Raw genomic sequence first — 20,187 nt, 5'->3', positions numbered from 1 at the left:
GCGCACGGACCGTTTTTCCTTCGTTAAAATAGCAAAAGTGGATTTGGACACGCCCTGAGTGTACCTGCGCTGTGCGCTTTACACTTTGTGTTTAGATCATTAAAATAGGGCCCCACCACTTTAAAAAAGAAAAAAAGGAGACAAAAACTGTGCAAGTGAAACACAAGACCTGATCATGTCTGGACAACTCCCAAGTCTATCTCAGGCAGAACAACCCGACTGCAAAATACAGCGCTGTGGACTGAAAACCAGTGATAGTGGAAATTATTTCTCATTAATAATGATAATTTATCTTCATTTGCTGGCTTTTCTCAGTAAATATTTATATATACAATATGTATATACAAAAAGAAAATAACCACAAGCCTGAAATGTTACTCTTAAATGATTGTTTATAGAACTGTAACATCACATGTGTGCTGTTGTACTGAATATCAGTATGGCCTCATGCTAACAGTGCTGATATTCAGTGCAATGACACTCTTGCTTGTGTGATACTACTTCAATAAATCACTTATTAATGCAAGTTATTATACGTGTTGTCAAATTCAAACTGTGAATGCAAACTGTATAAAATAGCAAGACCCTTACTACTATATATGTAATAAAACAAACACTGGTCACTGTGAGCAGGCCGAGAGAGAGATGATTTCCTGAGATTCAGAAGACGTCATCACCTGTGCGCTGAGTGTCTCGAGAGGGCTTTCCACACGGGGGAATGTCATCATGGGAAGACCGCGGTAATCCTCCTGCTTCTGTTTGGTAGGAGGGAAGGGATTCCCTTTGAAGTTGTTCACTACACAGATTCCCTACCATGATAAAAACAACAACTTTTGTAAGATTGCGATAGTTACAGTACCTACTAAGGCTGGAAATACTTATTAAATTAGAAACTATGGCACAATATTGAACCTTTTTTAAATTTTTGCAAAATATTTTTTTATATTGATAATTAAATACAAATTATTATTACTCTTTTAATAATAATAACAACAATACAACTATTAATCATTAATATTTATTATTAATAGTAATACAATACAATTATTAATTATTACTTTTTACTGACCCTCGTAAAAAAAAAAAAAAAATATATATATATATATATATATATATATATATATATATATATATGTGTGTGTGTGTATGTGTGTGTGTGTGTGTGTGTGTAAAAAGATGAAACCCACCAGAAAAAGAGCTATGGCGCTTCCTAAAATGAATCCAGCAATAACGTCGGAGCAGTGATTGCGGTATTCTGACACCCGGTTCAGGCCCGTGAGGAAAGCAGCGCATAGGATTCCCAGACAAAGAACAGGCTTGGCCAGACGGCTGCTTTTCGTCCTGATGGTGCTCGTGATGTACATCTGAAACACACACACACACACGAGCTGAGGAACCGATTTATTCAGTGGATTTATTGTGCAGCAGGTGACTGTGAGGAAATCAAGCTTAAATAAATGCACACCACTTGCTCCACCTCAGCGAAATGATGGCCAATTACAGAGAACGGAGTCAGAGTAAATAACCTTTTACTCTCATGAAAGAGAGAGAGGAAGAACTGCTCTAAACCCCAACCAAAGAAAAACTTCAACACAAACCCTAACGATTCAACATCACTAACTTGACATCAAATCACACCGAAGGTCTGTTCAGAACTTCACTCATCACTTTCAACTAAATGTAGAGTTACACTAATTGCCTTTGGATGGCAGTATTTTATTCTGCATTAATTTGATATAAAATGTAGTAATTAACTAATTAAGCAACTGTAATTTATTAATTAACTGTGTGAATATATCCTGAATAATTAATAATACTAAATATGTTCAGGATTTGTGGATTAATATAAAGTTCGAAATAACACCATTTATTTAAAATATAATAATAATAATTAACTTTTGTAACATTATAAATGTCTTTATTGTCACAATTAATCAATTTAAAGCAATTTAATTTTTACTTTTATATATAATTTTTTTTCTGGATTACCTCTGAATAACATAACTTGCATGACATTAAAACACATTAAATATCTATTCCAAATTATTGTGATAAACCTTATAATATCAGGTTAATGCATGTATACATTTGTTTATATATTTGTTTGGTTGGTTAAATTGTAGAATAACATTTTATTTCTTACATAGTGTGTATTTAAAAGCAATTTTATCTAAACTGGTATCAACAATTGTGAAAACTGGTATAGATAACAACTTTACATTTAAATAAATTGTTCAGATGTTTGTTTAAAATGCAGTGCAGCTCACAATACTGTCCCTTCATAAACCAAATTAAAACAATTAACCAAGTATCCTCATTTTTCCGCATCTGTCCAAACTGAAGATTTTGGACCAATTATATTTTAAGACTAATTGCTTTGGAACTGCAGTAGTTGGGACAAATGTTGTGTAAAGCAGATTTCTTTTCCAGGTTAACAAACCATGACGTATAAGCCGGCTGAAATTCAACAACACAGTTTGAAATCAACACATAACAGACAAATAAAACTTGAATTTAACATCCACACTGCAGTGTCTTACAGTAACGTAGACGGCTGAGTAGACACTGAGCGAAGCGTCTTTGGATGGGAAGGACCTCCTGGCTCTCTCCACCACCCCCTGGTTCCCAGTGCAGATGTTTCCTTTGGCAATGAACTGGTGGTTGAAGCGACAATCCATCCCCGTGTAATTTGGCTTGCAGACGCTCAGGAAGTACGGCGCCAGATTGCCAGTCGCTACCTGGCCGGCGTTGACAAAGATGTCAGTGGCGAACAGGCCAAATGCAAAGACACCTGCGGCGAAAGACAACAACAACAGAAAAGCACTCATCTTGTTGCTCCCAATCAAGGCTGGAAAATATAACCAAATCAGACAAGGCGCTTGGAGGACACCTATGAATACCAATGCAGTCTTGACGGAATAGTGTTATTTTTATCTTCAACCAGAAGCAATTTCAAATGCCCACTAGAGCAAAAGCTCCATTGCATACAAACAAAACTACTCTATTAAGCTTAAAATCTTGTGCATGTAATTATGATGTCAACTCTCTCAGACTGACGTTTTCCAACTGATTTTGTGGAATAAAATGGTATTACACTTGTTTCACCATGAGACTGTGCGTTTGGAGTGAAGTAGATTACAATTCATGGTCTTGCTGAAAGTATGAAGGGTGTCGATGAGCAAAAGTTGAACTACTGTAAAAAAAAAAAAAAAAAAAAAGCAATGATGGAGAGAGAAAGACAAAATATTCTCTCTGGCCACAATTGTGAAAAGGCTGCAGTCCAATGGTCCGTACCCCCACAATCCCAAGCCTCAGAAGACACCATTACCAGAGACTGCACTACATTATGCATCACATCCAGCACACCAATGCTCCCCATGTTTCTCATTTCATTTTACATCAAGTCTGGGTGGGCAGCATGGACATGTGTACTGAAACCAGCATCCAGCAAACATGAACGCTGAAAAGAAACACAGTGAGGGAAAGCTTTATTGGAAAGTTCTGTTGATTGTTTGTCAATTATGTCTGTAGCAAACATTTAAAATGGAGGTTTTGTGGAGGTTCTGCTGTGCATTCTGACTGTTACTAATCAATAAAACAGCCACAGCTCAGAAGTTTTACTTGAAAAAAAATTCTAGAAAAAAAATCCAGGTCAAGTCACACCATCCTAACAGAAATGTATTGGATCTGTGGTACACTTTTACTTCTGATTACCCATCAATTCACAAATAATTTGCATTGGACAAAATCTCAAAATCTGACTTTTGTCATCATACTTGCATTATACTGTACAGGTTTCTGGAATTAATTATACACAATATTATATTCATTGTAATCAGAAATATATTTACACACAGAAACCCCAAATAAATGTGAAATCAGGGTTATTATACGTATGTCACGATTGCTGCTGGAAGGATGAATAATTGTAGCAATAGCCAAAAATACATTATATGGGTCAAAATTATAGATTTTTCTTTTATGCCAAAAATCATTTGGATCTTAAGCAAAGATCATGTTCCATGAAGATATTTTGTTCCTACTGTTAACATATCAAAACTTAATTTTTGATTTACAATATGCATTGCTAAGAATTCATTTGGACAACTTCAAGGCGATTTTCTCAATATTTAGATTTTTTTCCCCCATCATATTGCAGATTTTCAAATAGTTGGGTCTTGGCCAAATATTGTCCAATCCTAACAAACCATTCATCAATGGAAAGCTTATTTCAGCTTTCAGATGATGTATGAATCTCAAAACAGGAACAGAAACAGGAGCAAAACACGACAACACAGTCCAGAATCCTGACAACGTAATTAACTAACACTATTAAACAAAAACATAACAATTTTCTTAAAATAAAATGTTAACTGCAATAAAATAAAATTCAGCTATAACACCATCTTGAGTATAGAGTAATGCATCAGTACAAAATATTCAATTATTACAAAGTAATCAATGAAAGCATTGCCAGTACCTTTGTTAAATGGATACTTTTAAATTATAGTCATTCAACAATATTTTTGATTCAATACACAAACTGCAAACTAATATTTTTGTTCATTATTAAAGGGTTAGTTTACCCGATAGCAAATTTATGTAATTAATAACTTACCCTCATGTTGTTTCAAACCCGTAAGACCTCCGTTCATCTTCTGAACACAGTTTAAGATATTTTAGATTTAGTCCGAGAGCTCTCAGTCCCTCCATTGAAGCTGTGTGTACGGTATACTGTCCATGTCCAGAAAGGTAAGAAAAACATCATCAAAGTAGTCCATGTGACATCAGAGGGTCAGTTAGAATATTTTGAAGCATCGGAAATACATTTTGGTCCAAAAATAGCAAAACCGATGACTTTATTCATCATTGTCTTCTGTTGTGAGAGAGAGTTCAAATCAAAGCAGTCTGGATATCCGGTTCGCAGAACGAATCATTCAGTTCACCAAATCGAACTGAATCGTTTTAAACGGTTCACATCTCTAATACGCATTAATCCACAAATGACTTAAGCTGTTAACTTTTTTATTGTGGCTGACACTACCTCTGAGTTAAAACAAACCAATATCCCGGAGTAATTCATTTACTCAGACAGTACACCAGTGTTGTAGTCGAGACCAGCTCATTCGAGTCCGAGTCCAGATCGAGTCCAGAAAGGGTCGAGTCCGAGTCAAGACCGAGTTCAGAAAGGGTCGAGTCCGAGTCAAGACCGAGACCAGAGAGATTGGGTCTTTGACAAGACCTAAAGAAATCTTCAAGAGTATGTAAAATGTTTGGTGGAAACAATAAAGGGTAAAAGGGCCACATAGTTTGTGGTGTAAAGGTAATTTTATTAGTATTATGAATTGTAACTTGTCAATATTAAGTGCTCATTTTCACATAACATCGTTGTACCACTATACACATCCATATAACCTTTCTAGTACAAGTAACATTACTGTACCACTATACCTGTAAATGTTCAACTGTAACAGCTTTTACATAACTTTTAACCTTGAAGCTTAACTAATGACTGCTAATATCCTTACAATGTATTGGATTGTGTGCACTTTAGATGTTGTGAAGATTACAGATGGGCATAATTACCTTTCAAAAAAATAAGTGAGGAGACCATCCTGCTACCCAACCAAGCACGATGTGGTCTCATGATCAATCCACCCCAACTAAAAACACTCTCTACTGGTGCAGAGGAAGCGGGGACCGACAACAGTTACCATTTTATTACTTTCTGTAACAGCAACGGATAATCTAATGCTAATTTCCCTGGATGGTGCATTTTAATGCAGGGTAAAATACACACTAGTCGAAGTTTTTTTTTTAGTTACGGAGGGCATACACACAAGAGCCGACTGACTGTCCAGGAAAATTTCATGCAAAAGTGTGTATGTGCCAGGGGAAGAAAGCTGGATGAAATGCCATATAAATTCAATGCATTCTGTCAGACATGTTTTTGGGGGGAGATGAATAGTGTTGAGACAGTCTGTCTGTGTCTGTATTCATTATATAAGTTTATTAAACGATATTTGTTTTTTTTTTTCTGTGACCATTTTGTCCTACTTTGTAAAAATAACACAGTTGAGAGAAATAATGTAGCAATGTGGCTTCCTGGAAAGCGGGATCACTACAGGCGGATGGCAGTAGGGTAACTTAAGGCCGGTGACACACTGGCTGCGTGGCGTCTCTACTGCGTGCCAGAAACGTGGTGGCTGCTTCGCGTTTTCTGTGTCTTTACACACCAGAAGCGTGTCTGACGCGGCGCTTGGCGCGCTGCTGCGGCTGTAGGTGACATAGAGGGAGGCCGCCGAAAAAACAGACTCTTGTCTTCATGACAACAATATCAACTTTATTTTTATTTTTTTACACACCTACTGATAGGACACCGTCAACAGTATTGACGGCACAATAGAGTATGTTTGACAGGTGCAATATTTGAAAATCGTTCATTATTAATTTATTTTTTAAATTACATTTATATCTGAATTTATGCCAACCTATAGAATAGACTTTCAAATATCACAATGTCATGAATTAATATGTATTTGTGTACAAAATGACATATAAACATATTTTACTTTTTTGCCTGGAAACGCTTCTAACATGCACGCGTGTCGCGTGAAAAATAGGCGTTGGTTCTATTTCTAGCATGCACGGGTTTTCCGCGCGTCTCACGCAGGCAGTCTGCAAGATCTTACCTGTTAACATGGGAGCCGAATTAAAAACAGACACGCCACGCAGCTGAGGCACTTGCGCCACACATCCAGTGTGTCGCTGGCCTAACGTCTCACGTCAAAAGAAAATCACCAGTCATTGGATGTCTCAAACATACATCAATTTAAATAAACATTAACATACAGTAATAATCATGAAATATTTTGATTGGGACTCGAGTGGACTCGGGCATAAGTCCGATTCCTAATATGTTCGAGTCCGAGTCAATACCGAGTCAAAATGCACACGAGTCCATGACAAGACCGAGACCATTAAAATGCGGTCTCGAGACCGAGTCCAAGACCGAGTCCGAGTCTCGAGTACTCAACACTGCAGTACACTGCAGACCGACACACAGAGCGTCTGAATTCTGAACTGATTATGTGCTTGTGTTATGAGCGCAGGAAAACCGAAGGCTTGAATCAAGGGCAAATCATCGCAAATGACGCCATTACGTCGAGCGCAAAAGAACCGGTGAACAGTTTTCTTCAACCGGTTTATTTAATCTAATTGTCCGAAAGAAGTACTGGTGATCCGAAAAACGATTCAACCGGTTCTTCACTCGTGAATGAGCCGGTCTATTGTTCGTTATCTGGCTCGGCTCGGTGTTCATCTTCAGTTCTCTCTTCACAGCAGTTCAGTCAGTGTACTGTTTGAGTAAATGAATTACTCCGGGATATTGGTTTGTTTGAACTCAGAGGGAGGGTCAGCCACATAAAATAAGTTAACAGCTTAAGTCATTTGTGAATTAATGCGTATTAGAAATGCGAACCGTTTAAAACGATTCAGTTCGATTTGGTGAACTGAATGATTCGTTCGCGAACCGGATATCCAGACTGCTTTGATTTGAACTCTCTCTCACAACAGACACGGAAGAGAAGACAATGCTGAATAAAGTCGTCGGTTTTGCTATTTTTGGACCAAAATGTATTTTCAATGCTTCAAAAAATTCTAACTGACCCTCTGATGTCCTTTCTGGACATGGACAGTATGCCGTACACACAGATTCAACGGCGGGACTGAGAGCTCTCGGACTAAATCTAAAATATCTTAAACTGTGTTCCGAAGATAAACGGAGGTCTTACGGGTTTGAAACAACATGAGGGTAAGTTATTAATTACATAATTTTGCTATCTGGGTGAACTTACCCTTTAAGTTGTTTATCAAATAAATCAATGTCTCATTTTGTTTTGCCTTTATTTATGAGATAACTCCAGATGTTTGTCATCCCTCTGTGTGCTCTTCTGTTTAAACGAGAGATATATCATTTTAATCCTTCAAATATTATTTTACATTATTTTATATTATGTTAAATATGTAATAAAACTCATTTGCTTCACTGAGCCGATAGCAAATGACCTGCAAATAGCACAATCATGTAACGCTATCCACAGGAAGTGAGGAAAAGCAGAATTGTAGCCTCAGGAAGCAAAAAGCAGCATGAATTAATTATGATAATGTTTTAGACATTTAATAGCCGGCAGCCATATCACCCTGGAGCCCAAGACCGGTTTCCCGGAAAACCGCAGGAATGGAAATGGAAAACCACAGGAATGGTATAATGGACAATATTAGTGGTTTTTAAACCGTGAAATTTTGAAATCGCGGTATACCTTGAAACCAGTAATTGGCCCATGCCTAAGAAGTAGTTTAAGTCTTTGGTTCTTTTAACTGTGATGATTTTGGCTCACAATAACCCACCAATTCACTATCTCAACAATTTAGAATACTTCATTAGACCAATAAAAACATTTAGTAAATTGTTGGCCTTCTGAAAAGTACGTTAATTTACTGTACATGTACTGAGTACTTGGTAGGGGCTACTTTTGCTTTAATTACTGCCTCAGTTCGGCATGGCATGGAGGTGATCAGTTTGTGGCACTGCTGTGGTGATATAGAACCCAGGTTTCTTTGACAGTCGCCTTCAGCTCATATGCATTGTTTGGTCTCTTGTTTCTCATCTTCCTCTTGACAATAGCCCATATATTCTCTCTGGGGTTCAGGTCTGGTGAGTTTGCTGGACAGTCTAGCACACCATGGTCAGGTCATTTAACCAACTTTTGGTGCTTTTGGCAGTGTGGCCAGGTGCCAAATCCTGCTGGAAAATGAAATCAGCATCTTCAAAAAGCTTGTCAGCTGAAGGAAGCAAGAGGTGCTCCAAGATTTCTTGGTAAACGTGTGCAGTGACTTTGGTTTTCAAAAAAACACAATGGACCAACACCAGCAGATGACATTGCACCCCAAATCATCACAGACTGTGGAAACTTAACACTGGACTTCAAGCAACTTGGGCTATGATCTTCTCCACCCTTCCTCCAGACTCTAGGACTGTGGTTTCCAAATGAAACACAAAACTTGCTCTCATCTGAAAAGAGGACTTTGGTCCACTGGGCAACAGTCCTTTTCTTCTTCCACTCAGCCGAGGAAAGACACCTCTGATGTTGTCTGTGGTTCAGCAAATTCCTTGACCCATCTGTGTGTGTTTGCTCTTGATGCCTTGACCCCAGCCTCAGTCCATTTCTTGTGAAATCAATTTTGCTTAACAATCCTCATAAGGTTCTCTCAGTTGTTTGTGCATCTTTTTATTCCACCCTTTTTCCTTCCACTCAACTTTCTGTTAAAATGCTTGGATACAGCACTCTCACACACCAGTCCAAAATGAATGGCAATGTATTAGATTAAAAGTCTAAGTATGGATTATCTCATCATAGCCCCAAAATATCAGTTTTAGACACTGAAAAATCCATACTGGAACCAAAGTATACTGAGCTGAAATGTTTAACACCAATGAAAAGCAAAGACTCACCAATAAACCTAATGATTCTGCGGATGAGAGGGTTTAGATAGCAGCACTCGCCCGTCACAATGGTTTTCTCCTGGGCTATGAGGGCTTCTCTAGTGGACTTCATGATATACATGGAAATCTCCCCAACAAATATCTACAGACACGACAAAAAAGCCATTAGATTCAAGCAGTTGATGCAGCTTATGTAAATACAAGTGAGATTTATATCAGAATTTCTGCTCTTTTGCTCATCTCTCAAATGGCAGGAACTAGGGCTGCACAATTATCGTGTGCATTTCCGTCAACGCCAGTTCTGTAATCAGCAGTAAATCTTCATCATGTGCTTTCAGATACAACATTTACTATGCAGAGCAGTAGTTCACTGACAAGTTACACAAAAAATAAATAAAATCACAGACGATTTTATTGCACAATTATTAAATCGAAGAAATCACTTGCGATACTGACAGCTGTTTGCATAGTTTTCAGTGAACCATGGCTCTGTGTTGTAAATACAGCTCGAACCTAAAGCATGTGAAAATACCACATTTTATAACATATTTTAACTCCAAACTCACTTCATAACGTCAGTCGAGTGTTTTAAATAAATCCCTCTATGAGATGATGTGGCTTTTTACACAGAATAAGGCACGCAACATATTTCATAGTATTCTAAGAAGTGATAATGGCATTGCATTATAAATATACTTTATTTTAATATAAAATAAGAAGGCGACGAAATCAGATAAACAATATATTTCCGTAGTCCTGTGTTTATTAGTCACACTGAAACAATGAAAGCGGTTTCTTTCCATTTCAATTAATCATGCAGCCCTAGCAGAAAACTATATTCTTCACTTAAGTTCTTACATTATGGAGTCATAAACCAAAATCAGGCGCAATTTCGGAGTCAATGGCATCAGACCTGGTGTAACTCGCTCCAGTTTTCAGTATAAACACAAATTTAGTCAATTTGGTTTGTACCTTTAAGATATCTTTGTGTAAAGGACATCTGTTGTGATTGGCTAACTTTGTCACACATGAAAACATGAGTGGCTTCATCAGGACAGGTGCAGAACTGCAGGATATGTGAATGTGTCCAGTAATATGTTAATGAGCTCTCGGTCATGATATCATAACCCTGGCAATTTCTGAGGGTTTTTGATGTTTTAGCATCTAGTGGTGAGGTTGCGAATTGCAACCAACAGCTCACCCCTCCCTTCAGAGAAGCTACGGTGGCTGACGCAGGTAAAGATGTTGTTGGTAAAGACAGCAGAGACCAAAGAGATTTCTTTACAAAGGTAAATTAAGGAATTCTATTTACTTTATTCAATAAATCAGTGTTATTGCTAATGTTAATGTAGTTGTTCATCTTTGTATGAGTGTTTTATTCGTAAGAACAACAGTTGGCTGTTTAGAGCTGTTCAAACATGGTGGTGACTTCCAGGTAAAGGGACCCACGGTGTACGTAGATAGAAATAACTCAATCTAAGGTAACATAAACATAATAGCTTATTAAGTAAGGTCTTTATACACCTCTGAATTAGGGCTGTGTAACACAGCCCCGACCTCCCGCAGTGTTATCTGCAACAATCAGGATGCAGCGCACCTAAGTGGAGCGCGAGAACGGAGCAGACTGGGCACATGCCTAACTCAAGGTTCACACACACTGTGATGTGTAGCCTTTTTTTTTTCGAGCCATTGTTAATGGATCAGAACGTTCGCACTGCACACGGCAAAAAGATGAGAACAGAAACGGTTATAAATAGAAATGTGCGAAAAGATTTAATATCCTTCGCATAAGCAAAGAGAGAGTTGTGAGTGCAAAGGACACAGGTTGAGCGAGAGGAGACATGTTTTAAGGCAGCGTGTATCTGAGCCTTAAAGGTCCCCTTCTTCGTGATTCCATGTTTTAAACTTTAGTTAGTGTGTAATGTTGTTGTTAGAGTATAAATAATATCTGTAAAATTCTAAAGCTCAAAGTTCAATGCCAAGCGAGATATTTGATTTAACAGAATTTGCCTACAAAAAACGACCCGTTTGGACTACATCCCTCTAGTTCCTGCAGTAATAACGTCACTAAAACAGTTTTTTTGACTAACCACCGCCCACATGAATTCACAAATGGGGGTGTGGCCTTGTTGCGCTCCGACGGAGGAGGAGGAAGAGCTGTTTGTGTTTGTCGCCATGTTGTTGAAACGCTGTTTTTTTCATCTCTGAGACCAATCATCTTTGTTTGGGCTTCCCAGGAACGCTGTACTTTGAGATTAATGGTTACAATTTACAGTCAGGTCCATAAATATTGGGACATCGACACAATTCTAATCTTTTTGGGTCTATACACCACCACAATGGATTTGAAATGAAACGAACAAGATGTGCTTTAACTGCAGACATTCGGCTTTAATTTGAGGGTATTTATATCCTAATCAGGTGAACGGTGTAGGAATTACAACAGTTTGTATATGTACATCCCACTTTTTAAGGGACCAAAAGTAATGGGACAGATTAAAAATCATAAATCAAACTTTCATTTTTTAATACTTGGTTGCAAATCCTTTGCAGTCAATTACAGCCTGAAGTCTGGAGATCAATTAGACATCAGCGTACGCTGGGTTTCATCCCTGGTGATGCTCTGCCAGGCCTCTACTGCAACTGTCTTCAGTTCCTGCTTGTTCTTGGGGCATTTTCCCTTCAGTTTTGTCTTCAGCAAGTGAAATGCATGCTCAATCGGATTTAGGTCAGGTGATTGACTTGGCCATTGCATAACATTCCACTTCTTTCCCTTAAAAATCTCTTTGGTTGCTTTCCAAACACCAAACTACCCGGAAGACCATGGAAAACAACTGTGGTGGATTATCGAAGAACTCTTTCCCTGGTGAAGAAACCCTTCACAACAGTTGGCCAGATCAAGAACACTCTCCAAGAGGTAGTTGTATGTGTGTGTCAAAGTCAACAATCAAGAGAAGACTTCACCATGTGAATACAGAGGGTTCACCACAAGATGTAAACCATTGGTGAGTCTCTAAAACAGGAAGGCCAGATTAGAGTTTGCCAAACAACATCTAAATAAGCCTTCACAGTTCTGGAACAACATCCTATGGACAGATGAGACAAAGATCAACTTGTACCAGAGTGTGGAAAGAGAAGAGTATGGAGAAGGATAGGAACTGCTCATGATCCAAATCATACCACCTCATCAGTGAAGCATGGTGGTGGTAGTGTTATGGCGTGGGCATGTATGGCTGCCAATTGAACTGGTTATCTTGTATTTATTGATGATGTGGCTGTTGACAAAAGCATTAGGATGAATTCTGAAGTGTTTCAGGCAATATTATCTGCTCAAATTCAGCCAAATGCTTCAGAAATCATTGGTCAGCGCTTCACAGTGCAGATGGACAATGACCCGAAGCATACTGCGAAAGCAACCAAAGAGATTTTTAAGAGAAAGAAGTGGAATGTTATGCAATGGCCAAGTCAATCACCTGACCTAAATCCGATTGAGCATGCATTTCACTTGCTAAAGACAAAACTGAAGGGAAAATGCCCCAAGAACAAGCAGGAACTGAAGACAGTTGCAGTAGAGGCCTGGCAGAGCATCACCAGGGATGAAACCCAGCGTACGCTGATGTCTAATTGATCTCCAGACTTCAGGCTGTAATTGACTGCAAAGGATTTGCAACCAAGTATTAAAAAATGAAAGTTTGATTTATGATTGTTAATCTGTCCCATTACTTTTGGTCCCTTAAAAAGTGGGATGTACATATACAAACTGTTGTAATTCCTACACCGTTCACCTGATTTGGATATAAATACCCTCAAATTAAAGCTGAATGTCTGCAGTTAAAGCACATCTTGTTCGTTTTATTTCAAATCCATTGTGGTGGTGTATAGAGCCAAAAAGATTAGAATTGTGTCGATGTCCCAATATTTATGGACCTGACTGTATGTTTAACTCGGTTCCCGAAAATTATAATGCACATGTAAAACTATGTGCAGCTCATTTTGCTGAGGACAACTTTCTCCATCTCAATCAGTTTAATGCTGGATTAGTACAAAGATTATTCTTGAAAGATGGAGCAGTTCCCTCTTTGTCTGGAGAAGGCGTTGTTTATGGACCACAACCGGTAAGTGTATTTTATTATTTAAGTTGGTGCGTTTAACAGTTTCTGTAACTTATTACACAAAGGGCAACGCTGTTTAGCTTTGTTAACAAGATGTTAGGGCTGTGCAAAAAAAACGAATGCGGTTTTCATGCGCATCTCGTCAGTAAAAACGCTCCTGTGACTATAAATACATCTCCAGCACGTGTGTTCTAGCCCAATCGCGTTACCAGGAGGGCAGCGCGCGCTCCGCTGCTGTCGAAACACAACACAGGAACCGCTGGCCCAATCAGAACCTGTTACGTATTTCTGAAGGAGAGGCTTCATAGAACAAGGAAGACATCAGCCCGTTTTTGTGACAGTGAAAACAGCAGTATACAGATAGGTGAATTGTGTGAAAAATACTGTTTTTTTTACACGCGAAACATGAACACATGTTATATTGCTCATTGTAAACACAATCAAAGCTTCAAAAAAGCACGTAAAACGGGACCTTTAAACATTCTATGATCTGAGCACGCGCATCTGGTTGTGTTAACAGAGCAAAGGAAATCTGCGTGCATCTGCGTCTATCCACTCGTGCATTATTTTAATGTGCTTTCGCGTTACAATAATGCGTTCTCGTTGCTGCTTCTCAACCGCGTACACATAACTTACTGTATACGCACTGCAGACGGAGTACGTGTGAACCTTGGGCAATAAATATATTGGGCAAAACATATTACACCTGAGGCACTGCTACAGTGTGCCTTATGACCAATGCATGGCAAAAAAAAAATAATAATACAAATCCCTGAACACGGGTTTTATTTTATTTCTTTATTATATTATTTTGCCATATGTCAAGATTTTGTTTATATCTTTACTTATGTTGACTTAAGTCTGTTCTAGAGACATATTACAACTTTTTGATAAAGCTCTCATTGGTTTTCTTTTGGAAATATGTTTCAAATTTATACTGAATGCATTTATGACTGTAAAGCATGTCTGTGTGTGTCAAAATCGTGATTAAAATCACACTTATTATTTATATTATATTTCATTTCTGTAAATAGATCATTGTAAATATTACACATTCCACTTTTAAGTAAATTATTTGTCACTTTGCATTGTGAATGTCAGAGTGCATCAAACTCTTTCTAATAGTTTCAATAATATCTCCATTTTATGAGCAAAATCAGGTTTTCAGAAGTCTTCTGTGATGTGAAATTGAGTGAACCTCTAATGATCAGTTCCCTACGCCCTTGTATTATTTTGAGTAAATCAACTGTAACTAATCACAGCGTTTCGCACTAAAGATAACAATAATGATATACAATAACAAACAAAATGTGACTCCTGGCAGAAGCCATAAATATTCAAAGGCGTATTCAAAGTCGTAAATATCAAATATTATTCATACTTTATGAAACCAAGCAATATTTCATCCCAACTGAAAACTGTCATAATTCTCTTATCCTTATGTTGCTACACAGCACTTTTTTTTTTAAGATCTTAAGATCATTCTGCATAATGGAAATGGTACATTGTGTTTATTTACAACACTTTTGTTTAGGATTCATTTATGCACCATTTTATTTTATTTTTTTATCTAAACACGAATGTGATAAACTTAAATTTGGGACTGTTCCTCATCCACACACACCATGTCTTTATAAGATGCATTTATCTTAAACGTGTCCTTTAGTATTCCACATAAATAAATAAATGAAACAAACAAACATGTTGGAATGTATAGGCCATGATAACATTTCATTTTGGTTGGTCTTTCCTTCTAATATTTCAAAGGTATTATACAAGCTTCATATGCACACCCTTAATTCTTTAGGACAGTGGTTCTCAACCAGGGGTCCAGGGCCCACCAGGGAGCCTTAGCAAACTCTCATATGCTTGGGTAAATTTTAAAATTAATAAAGAGTTGCTGCAGGTCTTTATATCTCTCGATTCAAACTCACTTTGGCTTGTTTAGAGTTGATTGCTGTGCTTGGAACGATGGAACTGAAAGGCAGTGTTAGTTTCTGAATAATAGAGTACAGATGAAATGCTGAAAATCTGCTGGTATAAAGATGAATTTATTTTATACATAATACTAAATTAACACGATATCGATAATTGTGTATTTGAATATCACAGTTATTGTGAATACCGGTATATCGTGACAGCCCTAATTGACATATTTAATCATTTGGTGAATGTTTTATAGGTGGTCATGGATCATATTCCACATAAAAATCTAAATACCTTTTCATATAAACTTATGCAATCATTAATTCATGGAAGCCAATTATTTATTTATTATTATTGTATTATAAAATTACATTTATGAAGCATGGGCATATCTGTTGAACTCTTTTAATTTAATTACACTTTAAATAATGCAGCTTTTGTAGAAAGATATGAGGCTTTATAGACCATCAGATTTTTGCAATGTTTTAATGTTACATTGATAAAATAATGTTAAAATGAAGAAAAAAAAATCAATAGTCCCAAAAATCAAAGCTTATTTTACTCTAATCATCTGAATATTACAAGAAAAATGTAAGTCCTTTAAAGGATATTATGCCATTTTAAAGGGATGAATATAACAATTTCAGTCTGTCTCCAGCACAAACCTTCTGTACTGTATGACTTCAGAAGAAAACAGTGCACACGTACTTCTGTAATACGTTTGTGCCATCTTTGAGTTTAAAATCCTTAGTCACCTTCAATTTCGTTGTATGGAAAAGAGCAGCATGGACATCCTGCCTCAATGAACAACATCTAATACTGTGTGTTTGGCACAGTATAACAGAGTTTTCATACCAGGGTGAAGTACTTCTGCAATTATTCTTGATAAAAAGGATAAATATATACATCCTCATGGTGTATCTAATTTCAAAAATGACCTCCGTAACTCCTATCTGCTACATTGCACTTTTGATAAAGGCCCAAAGCACAGGCTGTAAAACTGAGACCATCATTTTTAGCAGAAATACTCTCTCTAATTTATCTTTGGTTTTATGATCCATGTGGTTATTAAAAGGGAATGAGTCACACTGAAACTCCACTCTGGAGACTAAATTGTTTTTCACATTCATGCTTTACACCGGCGCTTAATTGAAATATAGAGGTCAAATAATAATAATATTAATATAATAATAAAATGAAATTAAAATAATTGGGCTACTGAATTCTTATATTTTCCTTGAAAGAAGCATGAATGTAGTGTTTGTAGCGTGTCGGTATTGCAGTGCCCTCTGGTGTTCATAACCAACAATCACAAGAAAACAAAAACTGCAGAATTTATTTATTGAAATAATCCATGATCTATTGGAATCATTCATTTATATTGATCTGTTTTACAAACCCATCTGCCAGAGATCCTTAGATCCCAATTCTACTAATTGTGCAACATCAATTGTGTAGGATTTTTTCTTAAAAATAATGATCATAATTATATCGTATAGTGTGATTGCATCATATAATAATTGCTGTTAATAATGTTCATGGTCTGGCTGACTACGTCTTGTATTAATTTTTCTGAAAATTCCTGTCATATGCACATAAACTGACAGTCAGCACTTATAAGCTACTACTAAATATTGTAGAAACGTAATTTTCTACAAAAAAATACGAAAGTTGCTTTGTAACGATTTGTATTGTAAAAAGCGCTATACAAATAAACTTGATTATATTATATTATATTATATTATATTATATTATATTATATTATATTATATTATATTATATTATATTATATTATATTATATTATATATTCATACTATGTGTTTGCATTTTAACATAATATAATACTATGTGTTTAGAGCACCCTCTCTGGCCACTGGAAGAAGAGTTTGTTTGTTGTTGTTTTAGTTACAGTATAGTATTTATTAATCAGAAGGAAACTGAACCTTTAACAGGAATGTTGTTTACATCACCAGAAAGTAATAATCATACTCCAGTCAACCTCACTGATGATCCAGTCGGTTGTTGGATGAACAGTCGGCGATCTGGAGCTATCACTACTCACGATGGCTGTGGGCGCTGCGGCCACCACGCAGTAGAGGATGAGAGGAGGGATGAAGCTGCTCTCCTCCACCCCGGGGTACGGCTTCATCAGATCAGCGTCATTACAGAAGAAACCCTGGATATGGATCCCAAACGTGTCTGTGCATTCAAAGTAGTATGCCAGCAGCACCGTCCCGGCCATGATCACCAACTGGACAGATAACAGAGAACAAAACTTAACAAAAGGGTCTGTAGACATCTTCGTTTCACCAACACTCACAGACACACACGATTTCCAAAATGTGCCCCTTCTTCATCTCCACTCACCAAACCTCATGTAAGTATCTGTTTTTCCGCTTGCATTAGACAAGATATGTGCAGGTATTCGTAAAGCCAGATATCACGGTAATGAGTATGCATGGTATTGTAACCGTGGGCACTTCTTAATACCGTGAATAATTATATATTACAAATTATTTAGAATTTGGAATGCATTTTAATAATAATTTTCCCATCAATTGGTCAAAATGCACAACACCGCTGTATGCTGCTTAAAAGACAGTGTGTCAATCACGCATGAGAAGCACATGGGGAACATGTGAGAGAGCGCTGAATGAAAGCACATTCACTCTCGGACAGCAGATGGCGCTAAACTGCAGAAAATGCAGCCGTTACCCTGGAACCCCCATAAATATAGCAGCTGTGCTACTTTCTAAAACATATTTAAATAATTTTAAATAGCCATTTAGATTTCGTGGATTTGCTATTGTGTTCATCACAGTGCCAAATACTTAAATATTTAGACTAAAAAGGCTATTTATTTTCAAATTTTAATCTGGACTACAACATGCCCATAGATATTGTTTGAATATTTTAGAAGTGTTTTGATTATTGTTCATTCACACTTGACATTAGGGCAATGACAAATTCTTCTGAAAATTCATCAATCTTAGGTATTCCAATATTTAATAACATGCTAAAATCAAATGTTGCAGCTGTATCATTTAATGAACTAAGACTAGCCATTGCTCATTGTGAATGTTAATGTTAACTAATGAGGTCTTATTGTAAAGTGATACAGATTGCTTGCTATAGTTTTATTTATTTTTTTCATGTATTTTTTTTTCTGTGTTGGTTTATTGTATTTAAATGTTCAGTTATTTTTGTTATTAAAAAAATATTATTATTAATTATTATTATTAATATTATTTAGCGAAGACGCTGTTCTTCAGAACTTTCAAATCATCCTTTCAATTCATCAGCGAATCCTAAAAAAAAGAAGAAAAAATAAATGATGTTTCCATAAAAATATTCAGCAGCACAACTGTTTTCAGCATTGATAATAATCAGGTGTTAATGTTTCTTGAGCAGAAAATATAACTATTTTACTGTCATTGTGATCCAACAATTGCAATCTTTTTTAGAATAAGAAACTTTAAAAACATTTAATTATTCCAGTGTCTGCTGCCTGTCACCCTCTGAGTTGCCTTGGACAACTTTGTTTCTGTGTTTTCCTGTGTTTGGTTTTGTTTTAGTTCCTGTGTGCCCTTATTTGGTTATGTCTCTAGTCTCGTTTAGCCGGATTAGTTTACCTTAATCACCTGTGTTTAGTTAATTTTCCTGATCTGTCTATGTATTTAAGTTGCTCCCTTTCTGTCACTCGTGGTTCGGTCACCGTTACATTATGTTGTGTTTTCTCTTCTTTTTCTGCCTGAGTTTAAAGTCCGTTATTAAACTGTGAATCTTTGGACTTTGCCTGCTGTATCCCTTGCCTGGCTTCTCAACACAAACTGTGACAGATGACCGAAACATTCAAAATGAACTGGGCTGAGGACAAGCTGTTTAACATCTGACAGGGTGGACGGAGTGTGGAGCAATATGTGGAGGAGTTCCTGAGTGTTTTTTTATCTGGTGAGCTGGAGCGTTCATATGGTTAACACTTATTCAATTTTAAATAAAAAATTTTTCAATTCATGCATATCAGGTGTACAATGCATTTTCTGCTGGTTGATATTGGGACGTGCTTGCGGCTAAAGTGGAGCAAATTGCTCGTGTTGCCGCCTTTGGTGACAATTTTAGCCCGACAGCACTTGCATAAAATGGCTTATTAATGCATTTTACTTCTAGGTTTGTATAATAAGCTGCACAAGCAATGGGAAAAACATTTAAACACAATAATTTAATAATAAATAATAAATAAATAATAACTTTTCTTGTTAAAATATTTCAAATTAAAACACCACAGACAGAAACAGTCTCGTGCATTTTGCATTTAAATCTTTATCACAAGCAATCCCACGGGTCTTATTGAACTTAGTGTTTCTGCTTCCATAAAAGTGAACACATATATATTGTTTTCCTTGTTTATCTAAAAGTGCTCTTTTTCTAGTTTTAAACCTAGCCAAAAAACCCATGTGACTGCATTTCCATGTCAATCCATGCTCATTTTCCCTCTAGACAATGCGCTTTCACTTTGATTAAGCGCCTGCAGCACAGCAAAAATAGACTCAGTACGTTAACAATCGCTGCATTGCTGCAGACGCACCGCTCCTGGAACACACTGACGGACCGCAACCTCCTGCAGCCGGAATCCGTTAATATGC

At 36.9% G+C, this 20,187-nt stretch overlaps 1 protein-coding gene across 1 annotated transcript in view; it reads right to left on the bottom strand.

Moving 5' to 3' along the window:
• plppr1 (phospholipid phosphatase related 1) overlaps window positions 1-20,187 on the bottom strand; it is a 71,565-nt gene that overhangs the window by 1,730 nt on the left and 49,648 nt on the right. The window contains exons 3-7 of the mRNA XM_026219292.1: window positions 17,607-17,795; window positions 9,515-9,647; window positions 2,541-2,791; window positions 1,188-1,364; window positions 678-809 (exon numbers count right to left, since the gene is read on the bottom strand). Of these exons, the coding sequence (XP_026075077.1) occupies window positions 678-809; window positions 1,188-1,364; window positions 2,541-2,791; window positions 9,515-9,647; window positions 17,607-17,795 (882 nt within the window). The remainder of the gene's footprint in view (window positions 1-677; window positions 810-1,187; window positions 1,365-2,540; window positions 2,792-9,514; window positions 9,648-17,606; window positions 17,796-20,187) is intronic.

This window comes from Carassius auratus, chromosome 35 (assembly GCF_003368295.1).
Source record: "Carassius auratus strain Wakin chromosome 35, ASM336829v1, whole genome shotgun sequence".
NCBI classification, from domain to species: Eukaryota; Metazoa; Chordata; class Actinopteri; order Cypriniformes; family Cyprinidae; genus Carassius; species Carassius auratus.
Note: the sequence above shows the minus strand (reverse complement) of the source record. Positions and strands in the feature narration are given on the sequence as shown.